This window comes from Nesoenas mayeri, assembly GCF_963082525.1.
Source record: "Nesoenas mayeri genome assembly, chromosome: 9".
Taxonomy (NCBI): Eukaryota; Metazoa; Chordata; class Aves; order Columbiformes; family Columbidae; genus Nesoenas; species Nesoenas mayeri.
In genome coordinates, this window is record NC_137557.1 from 14,318,514 (window position 1) to 14,331,944 (window position 13,431).

Sequence of the window (13,431 nt, forward strand, 5' to 3'; positions counted from 1 at the left end):
AGCGCCGGACCGGGCGGGGACCGACATGGGCTCCTCGCCGAGACGCCCCGGCCGCCCGCCCTGCTGGTCCTTTGTCATGCACGATCCCCCAGCCCTGGGGAGCTGAGGAACTTTATTTCTGCACCGAGACCTTCCTGGCGAGCGCTTCCTTCTCCTTGCGCGGCAGCGGAAAGCACAGGTTGCGTGACAAGCCGCCGGCGGCGAGGCACACGCCGCCACGGCTACCGTACGCTCAGCCCGGCTCCCACAGCCAGAGGCGGCGCCGCCAAACCCGCCCGGGACCGCACGGCTCCCGCGGGGGCTGCGGCTGCTCCCAACCCCTCTCCGCCGGTGCAGCTTTGGCCGGGTGTAGAAGTGAGCGTTTGGGAAAGGGGGGCCGGATCTCATCTGCGCGAGTTGCAGCCCCTCACGCCCCAAGACCCAGCGTGGGACTCCGGGGAGGGTGGTAATGGTACCCCGCACCGGAGTCCCAGGTCTCGGCCCGGCCGCGATCCGTCCAGATCGGGCAATGGGACATCCTCGCTCTACGGCTCCACCAGTGGCATTGCGCAGATGAGAAAGGCGAACGAGATCGAGCCAGAGTTTTAGCCAATATTTACTCTGAAATCCACAACTGTTTTGCCTTCGCTTTTTGTCATCTGGTAACCATTTGAAATATTAAATGCAGTGATTGTTTTTTTGTCCAGTTTCAACAAGTTTTGGCAAAAGCTTGGGAGCTGAGCACTCTTCCAGCCTACCATCCTAACCAATAAAGCACAACTGCAAGCCTCTTGCTAACGGGGCTATCTGACTTGATAAAAGTGTGAAGATGAATGGAAGATGACTAAAAATTATAATTCCTAAGGGTTTCCTCTAGTTCTTTTTATTTCGGCAGTAATTTTCATCACAGCAGTGAAAATATTGATGACATCAAATTATTTGTGATAGAGTATAACTGTGATGCCCTGATGAAGTTTCGTAATTAATATCATCAATTATTTGTGTTAGGATACATTTTTATTTAGCAGCCCTGGAGTCCGATAATAAAAGTAGCAAGAGCAGTAATAGTAATAATAATGATATTTTTGAAGTAACAGATTCCAGATTCTAGTGTGCTTTTCTGTATTGAGGCGGGGGGCGATGAAAGGGGGGGGGCGGGAAGAGAGAATATCAAAGATACCTGCAAAAATTCATACTCGGACATTGCATCAAATCCCAGGTCTGCTCTGAGGGTTATAGCTGCCGCTCAAAGAAAGATGTGCAAAGTTCTGCCTGCAGCAGTGGCAGTGTTCTGCCTTGCGAAGTGCAAAGAGCAAGCTGAAAATTATAGGCAGGGAGAAGTGCCAGGGTGGTACTATACTAATCCTTACTGAGACAACAACTTGCGTTAGAGGCTCGCAGAGAGTCCGAAATTTAATTTCGGGAGGGAAGGATCTGTAAACAATATCGCCGAGTTGGTAAAAACCTGCCTTACAATAGCCTGCCAGAAGGTGAATGTCAGATCAAAGGAGAACTGAAAAGATGTCCTTTCATTTTTTTTTTTCCCTAAATCAGCCATGGAAACTTCATGACTCCATAAAACATGTGCTGTTTTCCTGGGGAGACTGCCTCCAGTTTCCCCTCAGAGATAGCTTGTCTTCAACCCTTCTGTGATTCCCCTCACCCTTGCTGCTTACCTCTTTTGTTTTCTTTTCTTTTCTTTTCGAATCCATGATGCTGAAGTCATATAGCGCCTCACTCATTTAATATCATACACAAATGGTTTTGCTCTTAACTTTCCACCCCTCTTCCCAAACAGGAAGAAAGTCAGGAAATGAGGCACAAGACTCCCCTTGTCATGAGGAAAAGAAAACGACTTTACAGAAACATCCTGGAAAAGTCAAGTAAGTTAAAATATGTCTCTTTTTCTTCTTCTTCCTTTTTTTTTTTTTTTTCAGTTCAAAGAAGACAATATTTTTTCAGCTTAGTGTTTAACATACTTGCATAAATACAAATCAGCGACACAACTCCCCACCAGCAGCTGCCTAATCCTGCTCAATGCCTATTCATTTGGAGGTTCTAGAATTAATATTTGACGACTCTCTCATTGAAACAACAACCCCTGACCCCGTGTGATTGCACTGTCACATTATTCTATGACATATTCATCTTGAATTCATTTACGGACGATTTGATTGGAATGAGGTTTGACATGTATTGGATCCTATTAAAGAAAAAGACTTTGATCTTGTTGATGGGGTTTACATGATATGTATCATCTTTACCAGGGATACCAGGCTTCCACAATGTGGTGTCTAAGTAGTTAGTGACTGACAGCTTATCTGACAGGAATACCTTAATCTTGAGGTACTGAATGAAATATTCGATTTAAAGTAAGCATATGATTTGCTTCTCCTAGGTTAGCTCTAGGTCACAAAAAGTTAGAGGCAAACCTAGGCACCTCGTCTGGTAGCTGTGTTCCCGTTATTCAGGAACCTTGAAACAGAGACGTCCCCGTAGATGAGAACGAGGCGAGGGAATAGAAGCGAATGCAGTGTGCGCTCCCAAGCCACTCGGTACCCTCACCTCTCTTCTCCGAGAAGATGCTGGGATTACAGAAAGCCTTTATCTTGAACTACCTCTTCCTAAACAGCAGCGTCTTCTGCCGGGAAAGACACGGACTCGGGCTCAGGTCCTACGCCTTGCTCCTGTGCCACTCGCTGCTTCCATCATTCCTCCCTGCCCAACGCGAGTTTGGAGGATAAGGAATCGCACAGGGTGACTTCTCGGTCCTATCTGTTTCTATTCCTTGCTTTTATCCCTTACTCAGACTAAATATTAGAATTTTCAGATTAACCCGTTCCCTTCCTCTCATTCGGGAGCTGAAGCCTAAAGGTAAGCCCCGGAATCAGCTGTCTGGGGAGTTCAGAGCATCCCCTCCCAGACCTTGGGTAGCGACTGGAAAGTTTCTAGCAGGGTCGTCAGGAAGGGAAGTTTCCGCAGTGGCAGGATTGGGAGAAGGTCAGATTTTGCTCTCCCCGATGCTTCTCAGGGCAGGAGCTGTTCGTTGTGGTGAGCACGACTCTAAGGGTGAGCAGGATTCGACCCCAAGTCAAAGAGCACAACACAAGCAGCGCCTGATTTTCGGGAGCTTTGCACCTCACCTTCACAGCAGGCCCTTTCTCTGGCAAAGGTAGAAATACGGATAAGGGCCTTGCTGAATAGGTAGATTCCTACTCTAAACAGGGCAAAGTGCTGTGGATCCGTCAAACCGTGCAGCAGCTGGGGCTGCCCCCATCTCTGGGGGTTACCGCAAAAGGGTGTGCGGCTCAGTTTCAATCTCGTAGGCCCCGGTAGTCTCCGGGTGTAGGCAGGAACCGGAGGGTTGGGGCTGCCCAGCTCGGCCCCGCACCCCCGAGGTGTGGGCAGGCGAAAATCAGCATCCCCCATCACCGTAGGGCGGGAAGCAGGGAGGCAGCTCTGCCCCCTCCCAGGGCACAAGCCCCACGCGCGGGGCTCCTGCCTTCTCCCATTGCTGCCTCGGCCAACTCGCTTCTTCCCCGAGAGAACCGGGTCGGGGGCAGGTTCGGGTGGGGGAAGTGGGCAAGAAAAGTGCTTGTCACTCGTCTTTGCAAGATGTCACCTCTGTAGAGCAGCCGTCCGGCAGGGGCGGGCTTTGAAGCCGGGGGCTGTGGACAGGGTCGCAGGAACACAGCAGCCACCAAAACATTTGTACTCAAGATCAAGTCGCCCGTCTATTCGTGTTGATCTGGCACTCAATAAAGCCCTATGGTCCCCCCAAACTTGACTTCCCTTAAGATAAGGTTTATCCTATAGATCTTAAAAAAATATTGTCTCATGGATCTGCCCTGACGTCTGAGTTTCAGCTTCAGCTCAGAATGTTTCTGTACTGCTGCTTGAGCAATCTTGATTTCTCCCTGGAAAAGCTCTGGTTCATCCAGCTCATCATGAGTCCCGAGGTTAGCCTAGAAGGGGATGCCAGGTGGGTTGAAAAGGAAATAATGTTTTTAAAAGAAAAAAGAAAAAAAAGACCCTGAGACCCTGGCTTATCTGATCAAACACGGCTAAGGTCCTTGCCAAGAAGCATGAGACCTCGGTCATCCCTCGAGTGGCAGCCGTACGAGTTAAAGCTGCCAAAGGGCTGCACGAACAGGCGTTCAACTTTTCAAAACATCCTGGGAGATGCGCGGAGCTCGACCGGGTCTGGCCCCGCTCCCCTCCTCATTCCCGTTTCTCCGCCTCCCCGCAGTCATGTGGCGACCCTGCCCGCCCCCCGCCCGGCTCCCCCCCACCCCCCGCATGCAATCGGGGCTCACACCAACTTCGCATAACAGTGAGGGACACCGAGGGCCAGGTTCTCCTGCACTGCCTGTAAAAGGGAGTGAGTGAAAGCTCTGAGGGAGGGGCGAGCGGAGAGCCGCCAGTGTCTGACGAGAAACCATCACAGTATTTTAAATGAGCTTAGGGTAAACCGGTTATGACATCTTTTTAATTGATAAACTGTTCCAGATGTTTTCTCCCTTGACTGAGAAGTGTCAGAATTGACGGATAACAAGTATGTAGACATGCAATATTTTAAGGAGGTATGAGGAAAGCAGCTTTATTTGGAATTCACACTTTCAGTACATTTGTAAGTAACAGATTCATACTTCCTAACGTTTGTCTCTTCTGTGCACTCCTATTGAAATGGTCATGAATAGGACTGTCAAATCCATTTTGTAGAGCAAGTAGACTTGAAAGTTGCGATATTGTGAGGATGGTGTGTGGTTTAAAATGTCTGCGTAAACATGTTATGTAAGGATGGAGAGCTAATTGCATCATTTGTCACTTTTCATCATCTCCACTCAGAAAGATGTACACAGGGATGTACCTATACCTTGCTACCTAAATATAAGTCTTGTTATACAAGGGAAATGTGGTGGAGCCAAGCAGAGCCAAAATATATAACTGTAGCCAGCTCAGAGTGTGCGAATCTGTGATAAAAATGTCCCCTGTGTGGTTATATATGTCCTACACTTTAATCTTACAGTTTCTGATCATTGGCTGTAGCTTCTGTTATGGAAGATTCTAGATTGACATTGCCAGATTCTTGTTTTACCACTTAACATAAAACCGATCCATTGCTGACACTGTTAAATTTCTATGGAGATGCAAAATTCCATGCTGGGAGCTTTACCTGGTATGCGTGCAGTAAAGTATCCACTGCCAAGTCAACAGCAAGTCAATGTACTAAAATGCTGAGAGTTTGACACGATGGATAGATAATTAATTGTTGCTCTATTTAGTAAGGCCGTGAGTTTATTGGTGAAGTCATTTTTATGACAGGATCCAGGTTCTGTGGTAATACTGTGGGCAGACATTTACAGCTGTGTTTTCCTTTCTGGAAGCAGAAATCCTATTTTTTCCTTCTTTTCCCACGTTTCATTTACTTTGTAAAGTTCACAATTCCCTTCTTAAAAATTAAGTAGATGCTTCCTTCTGTGCTGAAGCCATAAGCTTTTCTAAACCTGTAAGGCCTCAGTGTGTAAAGCTGAAACGCTAACCTACCTTTCATCACTAGTGACGCAAACCCTGCAGACCATATTCCTTCGTTCAGCAGAGAAGCGTCAGAACTGACTCGGTTTTGAATGTTTTGCAATGCTTTTCCTTCAAGCCAAGGATGGGGATTTTACATGGAACTACCCTGTAAGTGTGTGTATGAGAGAGGGAAAAGGAGAGAGTCTCCCTCTTCTGGGTTAAATACTCAGATTCAGTCTAAACATCACGATTTCTTGCATTGCTCCCGCAGCCAATAACCAGATAACTGCTAAAACTTGTCGAAGAAGGAAAAGGGGATGGGGAATCCTTTGTCAGGGTTCAGGCAGCGGTTCCACAGCCCCCGCATCAGGCCGAACGCGTGAGCTGCCGGTGCGGCTCCAGCGGCGGTTTTTGCTGGGGAAGGCCCCGCTCCCCGAGCTGTCAACAAGTGCCAAGGACCGGCGGGCTGGCCCGGGCGCGCTTCGCGGGGGGCATGGGGCCGTCTCGCCTCCCGCTGCTCCGTCTGGGCGGCGGGGACCGGCTGGGCTGATGGGGCTCTTCCGGAGGGGAACCCCGCGGGCTGCCCCTCCGCCTCGGAGCAGGGCAGCGGGACCAGACAAAGGCCTGGACGGGCGGCCGGAGTGCTCTTCTCCGGATCCCCCCGCCCGCCTTGGCTTTGTTCCCCTACGACGGCATCCCGTCGGGGAAGGCTCGGCAGTGTCCCAAAAGCAGGAGGTAGGGTGGCTTAGTGGAAGACGTAGGGTGGCTTAGGGGAAGATCCCGGTCAGGGCCTCCCGCCGTCGGGCCGGGCCGCGGGCTCCGCCGTGCCCCCGGGCCGGCTCGAGGGGCTCCGTGGGGCGGGGGGACGCCCGGCAGCGGCGCATGCGCAGACCTTCCCCCAGCACTTAACAGCCCCCGCAGCACCGAGCGATCACCCTTTCAATCGGCAGCGGTACCTGTCATCGCTGACGTCACCGCGGCAGCAGCCAATGGGAAGGCGTGGCGATTGTTTGGCGGGCGGGGTCGGCGCCACGGCTCGGAGGCGGCGCGCGGCCGCTCGCGCCCCGTCCCGCGGCCGCGCCGCGTGGGGCTGCCCGCCGGCCCCGCGGGAGGACGGGCGGCGCGGGGGCACCTCCCCGGCTCCCGCCGCCAACACCGAGCCCCCGCCGGCCCTGCCGAGCCCTCCCGCTGGCAACGCCGCCGGCGCGCCCCGCCGCCGGGACAGCGGCACCGGGAAACTTTTTTTGGGAAAAAAAAAAAAAAGTTTTGTTTTTTTCCACCCCCACCCGTGTGTCTCTCCTCCCGCTGTCAGGTGACTTTTTAGCGTTTAGAAGCTAATGAGTGTGGATGCTCTGGGATCCCAGTGATGGACCCTGCTGCTCTCTCCAGGCGGAACACGGCACTGAGATTAGTAGACTTGGCGGGGGCTCCTCGCCACCACCACCACTACCCCTCCCCGAGCATGACAGCCTTCCCAGGCTTCGCCGGGCACCCGCACGCCACGGCGCCCAGGCAGCCGGGCGAGCACGCCGCCGAATTCCGCCTCGGGCCGCACTCGCTCCGGCCAGAACACATGGGGCACCGCCACCATCCTCATCCTCCTCCTCAGCATCACCCCGCGGTCCTTAAGCTCAGCCCTGCCCCTCATCCCCACCACCAGCTGCACCACCACCACCACCACCATCATCATCATCATCATCATATGGCAGGCCAAGCCGAGGTGGTCTCTAGTCAAACGGGAACGTTTGGCCCGGCGCAGTCACCAGCAGTCCCTTACCCTGTCTCTCACCCAGCCCAGGCTCTGGCAGCAGGTAGGGACTTCTTCATACGCAGAAACCTGCCGGCCCCACTCATGCCAGGGCTGACCGAGCAACACCCCGCTGCACGTTCTCACCACGGACTGTTTGTCTCAACAACAGGTAGCTGCCCCGGACACCATGGTCACCACCATCACCACTCAGAAGCTGGGAATCCCTCTGTGTTCACTGGACTCCATGAGCAGCCTCCCAATGCAGCTCCAGGTGGCCATCTAAACGGACAGATGAGACTGGGGTTACCTGGAGAAATGTACGCCAGGTCTGAACATTTCACTCAAGTACCAGCCTCCAGGACAGATCCTTTTGCTGCTTCTTCTCTTCATAGCTACGGTGGCATGAATCTGAACGTGAATCTGGCTCCACACCATGGCCCAGGTGCCTTCTTTCGTTATATGAGGCAGCCCATTAAACAGGAACTCATCTGTAAGTGGATTGAGTTGGACCAGACTCCCAAAAAATTATGCTCGAAAACTTTCAGCACGATGCACGAGCTGGTGACTCATGTAACGGTGGAGCACGTTGGAGGACCCGAGCAGTCCAATCACATATGTTTCTGGGAAGAGTGTCCAAGAGAAGGGAAACCTTTCAAGGCCAAATATAAACTTGTAAATCACATCAGAGTCCACACAGGTGAAAAACCTTTCCCCTGCCCTTTCCCAGGCTGTGGCAAAGTGTTTGCCAGATCAGAGAATCTCAAAATACACAAAAGAACTCATACAGGTCAGTATGTAAAGCTCTCTTTACTCTCTCTCTGTGTTATTCAGCATACTGTTTTGCTTTATTTTGTTTTTAATGTATCCTTTGGGTTGTTGTTGAATGCACGCCAAGTACTTCTGAAAAATAAATTCTCAGATTTGTTTGCTTCTTTACCGTTTGAATGGAAGGGGGAGGAAAGGGAGGGGGAAAAAAGGAAAGCGAGAACAAATCTCAGAATTCTCGTCCATATTTTTTTCTGGTTGTGCGGAGAGGCGGCTGTAATGTTTATGCGGGTAGAGCTGTGTAAATATCGAGTGATATAGCTTTATTTCTGCTTATTCACACAGGCGGGGATTTTTTGGGGGCAGTTTTAAGTAGCTGGGGAAAAAATGAAATCATTGTGCAAGCTCACGAATTAAAAGTGAACAATAGAAGTTACAACTTGTCTAGTCAGTTTTGACTGATGTCGCTGAAATGCTGCTGCTCGAACATTGTGAGAATAACACAGCTGCGACCTTTTCGTTCAACAGTTTTGTTTTGGGCAGAGGGACTTTCAAATGTTTGATCTGAATAATACTGACATTTTTAATGAGCATTGCCTTCCAACAACTCTCTGCGTTCGCAAATATGGGGACCTGCAAGTTCGGATCTTCGGGAGGGAAAGATAAAAAAAAAAAAAAAAAAGAAAAAAAAGGCGGAAAAAAGTATTGTTTCGGCCTGTACGTTTTTAAATGTCATTTGCAGATCTGTTAAGCGAAATTAGGACATGTGTCAGAAACATCTGTTAGCTCTAGTTAGTAGAAAATAAAGCAACTCGATGGACGATCTTGGAAAGCTATGTTTGAACTCTTCCAGACAGGAAAGCATTTATAATGAATGAAATTTCACGTAGAAAGTTTTCTCACTTCCAGGAGCAGCTTAAGAAGTTGTATTAATTAGTTTAGCAGCCGGTGTTTGTAGAGCGTAGCGCTGGCGCTATTTTTTTTTTTCCCTCTGAAGAAGGAGATAAGAAATAAGTCCTTTTCGGAAAATTTAATCTGTTCCAGTGTAGGGTTTTCCACCTCCCACCCCCTCCTGTACAGCCTTATGCACTGCGAGGGAAACTACATAATCCTATTGTAAGATCTTCTTACAGCCAAACGATTTTTTTCGCCTTCCAGTTCATAAAACTCCCCTTCCCCCATGCTCAGTGAAGGGCTTGACCTTCCCGGAGTTGCGTTTTTATGATATAACTCGACGTGATATAATATGCAGAACGTATACTAATTTCGTATCGCTATAGTCTAAACATAGCACAGAGATTTTACAGTGACCGTCACTCGTCACCTAATTATTTTTCCATCGCTCTATGAATAGCTCGACTGTGTGCAGGGGGGGCGATAGCAAAGTTGTGCTCCTCTGCTGCCTTCTCGGCCCCCTTTTTCGAGGAGAAAGGAGTGTCCCTGGGTCACATAACTTGTATTCGAACCAGCCTCTTGTCGGATCAGCACAGGTACAGCCGTTAACCGGGAGAACTCATCCCTTAATGACAGTGTTTTTCTTAAGTAAACAAACTTTTACTGCTCTTTAACGGCCTCTCTGTTTGAAGTCTCTGAAGCAGAAAATGGTTAAATTCTTGGGAAAACTGACCTACATCGGAGAAGCAGGTTCAGGGCAAACCCGAGATTGGAGGTTTGCGTTTATTAAACATCATTCCGCGCGTCTGTACTTTTCGCTTTAACTTTCCCGGTGATTAATTGCTGTATTGTGAAAACTCCTGCAGGGCCTTTATGGTTCCACCGTTTCTATTAAACACCCAGAAGTTGTCAAAAACGCAATGTTTCTGAAACCCTAATAGAACTCGCTACGAATTATTCATGAAGACAGTTCTAGATTCAACAGGAAAATTATTGCCTCCTCAAATATTAATGACTTCTGATTTCTCCGAGGCTGGGGAGCAGGCAGAGGGATTTCTGGCAATGTGAGAATTGTCCAGGTTGGAAGATAAAGCCATTGAGGCGGTGGCGGCGGGACGAGCAGGACGGGCAGGGATCGCTTCCCCTTCATCCCAACGGGCCAGGAACAATAGTACGAGGCGTGGGACGGAGCCTCTGGCCCTCCCGGGCGGCCCCCGCCACCCCCTCGCCTCGCCCGCAGCCCCGGGGGCCGCCACCTCCGACTCCCCTCCTCCCGCCCCGACCCCTGTCCCCCCCATCCCGGAGAAGTTGCTAAATACCTTAATCCACTCCCGGAGACAGGGGATTATGCCACAATTTCCAAGCTGAATTTCACTGAGCACTTTTGCCCAGCTACAAGTGTGGGGGTAAAATGGCGGTTGAGATCCGGCGCTTCTCCATCGCCCAGGGAACTTTCTGCGTGGCTGCACCTCCGAGCCCGGGCTGCGGCAGCCAGGACCTATAAAATGTCCTCTCCCTGCCGGGTAGGGATTTCCACGTAAGAAAAACTGCTTTCGCGAAAGGAATACAATGCAAATGGCTCGGATGTCCCTTCTTTATTGAGGCGTTCAGGGAATGCAAACCGGGCAGCTGAGAAAATGCTGCCCTTTTCCCACTTGAAACCTGACTGTACGGAGGGACTTTTCAGTGGCTCTTTCAGGGGTTAAGCGAAGTTGAACATTTTTCAACTCTCTAGGAAGCGGAATGCGCCCCAGCTCGCTTTTACCTGAATGTAACTCACTTTGCACAGAGTGCTTATGAGGATGGCTTTCCCTGGGGTCTCCTAACTTACTGCTTGCTTGTACTACACTAATATCCTTGATTTGTTGTCTCAACTTGGATGCTCAAGGTCAAATTGTTTCCTTACGTGAAACTATAATTAGATTATATGCGTGCGTGTGTCTATACATATGCACAGCTGTATGTCGACAGTATTTGGTTACAGGACCCACATCGTTTTCTAAGAGACCTTACTTTTAATCTCTACTCCCCTTCCCTCTAACGCCAGGTATTTACCCATCCTCTGTGCAAATGTTAGCTGATCAGGATATGAGAGCTCCTCGTTGATGATTACAGTGCGGAAAGGATACACTTTAAACACGGAGCCATGAGCTTTTTCCCACCCACCTTGCATAAAGTGCATTCATGTGAAATATTTGGAATGCCTTCCTTTATCTGACTCTGCTCGCGGCCGAACACGAGGTGGGCTGTGTCCCTCCGAAATTTAATCGTGACAAACTGAGAGGGGGGGGAAAAAATCGGGAAAAAAACCTCAAACCTGGAAGCTTTTACAAAGGTTGGAAGTCCTTTCGAACGCGTACGCCATGATGGTGAACACAGTGGCTTTGTTTGCACTTCACGTTTAAGGTTCGGCCATACATTTTTGTGATGTCCTCAGCTCCCTTATACGTTTTGGCTTTTGACGGATGAGTAGGATATTTTCATACTCGGTTGGTGCGAGACTTGGGCACTCCTCGGCGAGCAAGGTTTTGCAGTTTGCTATTATCAGCCACAATAATGTAGTCAACATTTCATCCCGAAGCTGTCTGTGGCATATTTCCTTGAAAACCTCTTATATGTTGTGTACCATGCACGGTATACCCAATCCCGAGGTTAAACTTTCACACGACTCCAGCAGCACTATTATATTTCTATTATGCTTAACGTCACTTATCATATTACCAGACAAATTAATCCCGATTGCAATTCCTTCCATGACTGAGTAGGTTCAAATGAAACGGGAATCCTACTCTCACGACAGTGCCGTGCACCGGCCTAGTCATCCTCCTGCTGAATATCGTTTTAAGATCCACAAACGACGTCTTTTTGAAAGATTTTGTCCCTTAACACACGGTGTCAGCAAGCCAAGGAGCGGGGAAAGGAGGCAGGGTGTGGATGTTCCACGGCATTGTAATCGGTGCAAGAATGGAGTGGATGAGATGTGATCTAGCCAGGCTATGACGAATATTTCCACGTGCACCTGGGACACTGTGAGAAATGTGTTTAACTTAAAAACCTTCCCAGGGATAAAACACTGACCACTCTTTCTTTAGGACATGGGAGTCTGCGGGGACAACACGAGTTGTTTGCCCGGAACGAGCACTTGGCCTCTAAGTCTTCCTTATCTCGGGGCTTTGTCTTTTACACAAACCCCCACGTCGATACACAGGGCACGGGAAGGGGGAGGAGAAGTGACCTGGCACAGTGCTCCCGGTGTGGAGCCGGCTGCGCAGCCGGGTGGGCACCGGGCGGCGGGGAGGGCGGGGAAGGGCAGGGTCGGTGGCGATGGGCCAGGCGGAGGCCGGAGGGGGAGCTGCCCCGGGGTGCCAGGGCCGGCGAGAGGGGCCCGGAGAGGCTACGGGCTTGGGGAGGTGCCGGGATTAGCCGCTCCATGCCCCGCGGCCACCGTCGCTAATGGCTGTGCTCGCCCATTGCCTCCTGCAGGGGAGAAGCCGTTCAAATGTGAATTCGAAGGCTGTGACAGACGCTTCGCCAACAGCAGTGACAGGAAGAAACACTCGCACGTCCACACCAGCGACAAGCCCTACAACTGCAAAGTGAGAGGCTGCGACAAGTCCTACACCCACCCCAGCTCCCTGAGAAAACACATGAAAGTGCACTGCAAATCCCCTCCTCCCAGCTCTGGCTACGAGTCCTCCACGCCCTCCCTGGTGTCCCCCTCCTCGGACTCCGGCCGGGAGCCTCCCGCCTCCTGTTCCCACGCTGAGCCCTCCGCGCCCGCGCAACCTGCCGCCAACCTGAGCGAATGGTACGTGTGTCAGGGCGCGGGGCTCCGCGGCCCCCCCGCGCCTCCCTCCGCCCTCCCGCCGCCGCGCCCCAACGGCGAGCCCCGGCCCCGCTGCTAGAGCGGGCGGCGGGCGGCGGAGGTGCGGCGGGCGGCCCTCACCCGGCTGGGGACGGGGAGCTCTGCTCCGGGGCACGGGGAGGCCGAGCGGGAGAGGCGGAGAGGCGCTTGGCGGAGGGAGAGACGACGCGCTGCGAAGGACGCGAGTGGGCCGGCGGCTGGGCCCAGCGCGGGCTCCCGGTACCCCGCACGTTGGAGGGCTGCTCCCGCCTCGGCCTGTGTGCTGCCGCCTCCTCTATCCGTTCCACACACCCCCTCCGCTCTCTGACCATCTTGCGCCAGTCTGTTTACAAGCCCGCAATTTGCATTTCCTTTCCTTTCCTTTCCTTTCCTTTCCTTTCCTTTCCTTTCCTTTCCTTTCCTTTCCTTTCCTTTCCTTTCCTTTCCTTTCCTTTCCTTTCCTTTCCTTTCCTTTCCTTTCCTTTCCTTTCCTTTCCTCTTTCCTCTTTCCTCTTTCCTCTTTCCTCTTTCCTCTTTCCTCTTTCCTCTTTCCTCTTTCCTTCTTCCCTTCCCTTCCCTTCCCCAAAGGACCAGAGCGGTTTCACACAGATTTTGGCTGTACAGATTTTCTCTTGTCAACAGTACCTGTGCTGCAGTGTTCTCTTCGCCCACTATTTCTGTG

General features: G+C 51.3%; 1 protein-coding gene across 1 annotated transcript; it reads left to right on the forward strand.

Moving 5' to 3' along the window:
- Nucleotides 1–6,833: 6,833 nt before the first annotated feature.
- On the forward strand, nucleotides 6,834–12,810 carry ZIC4 (Zic family member 4; the record flags this gene model as incomplete). Its single annotated transcript, XM_080349715.1, is given in 3 exon segments — nucleotides 6,834–6,846; nucleotides 6,849–8,033; nucleotides 12,389–12,810. Coding segments are annotated over 3 exon segments (1,620 nt in total).
- Nucleotides 12,811–13,431: the final 621 nt, after the last annotated feature.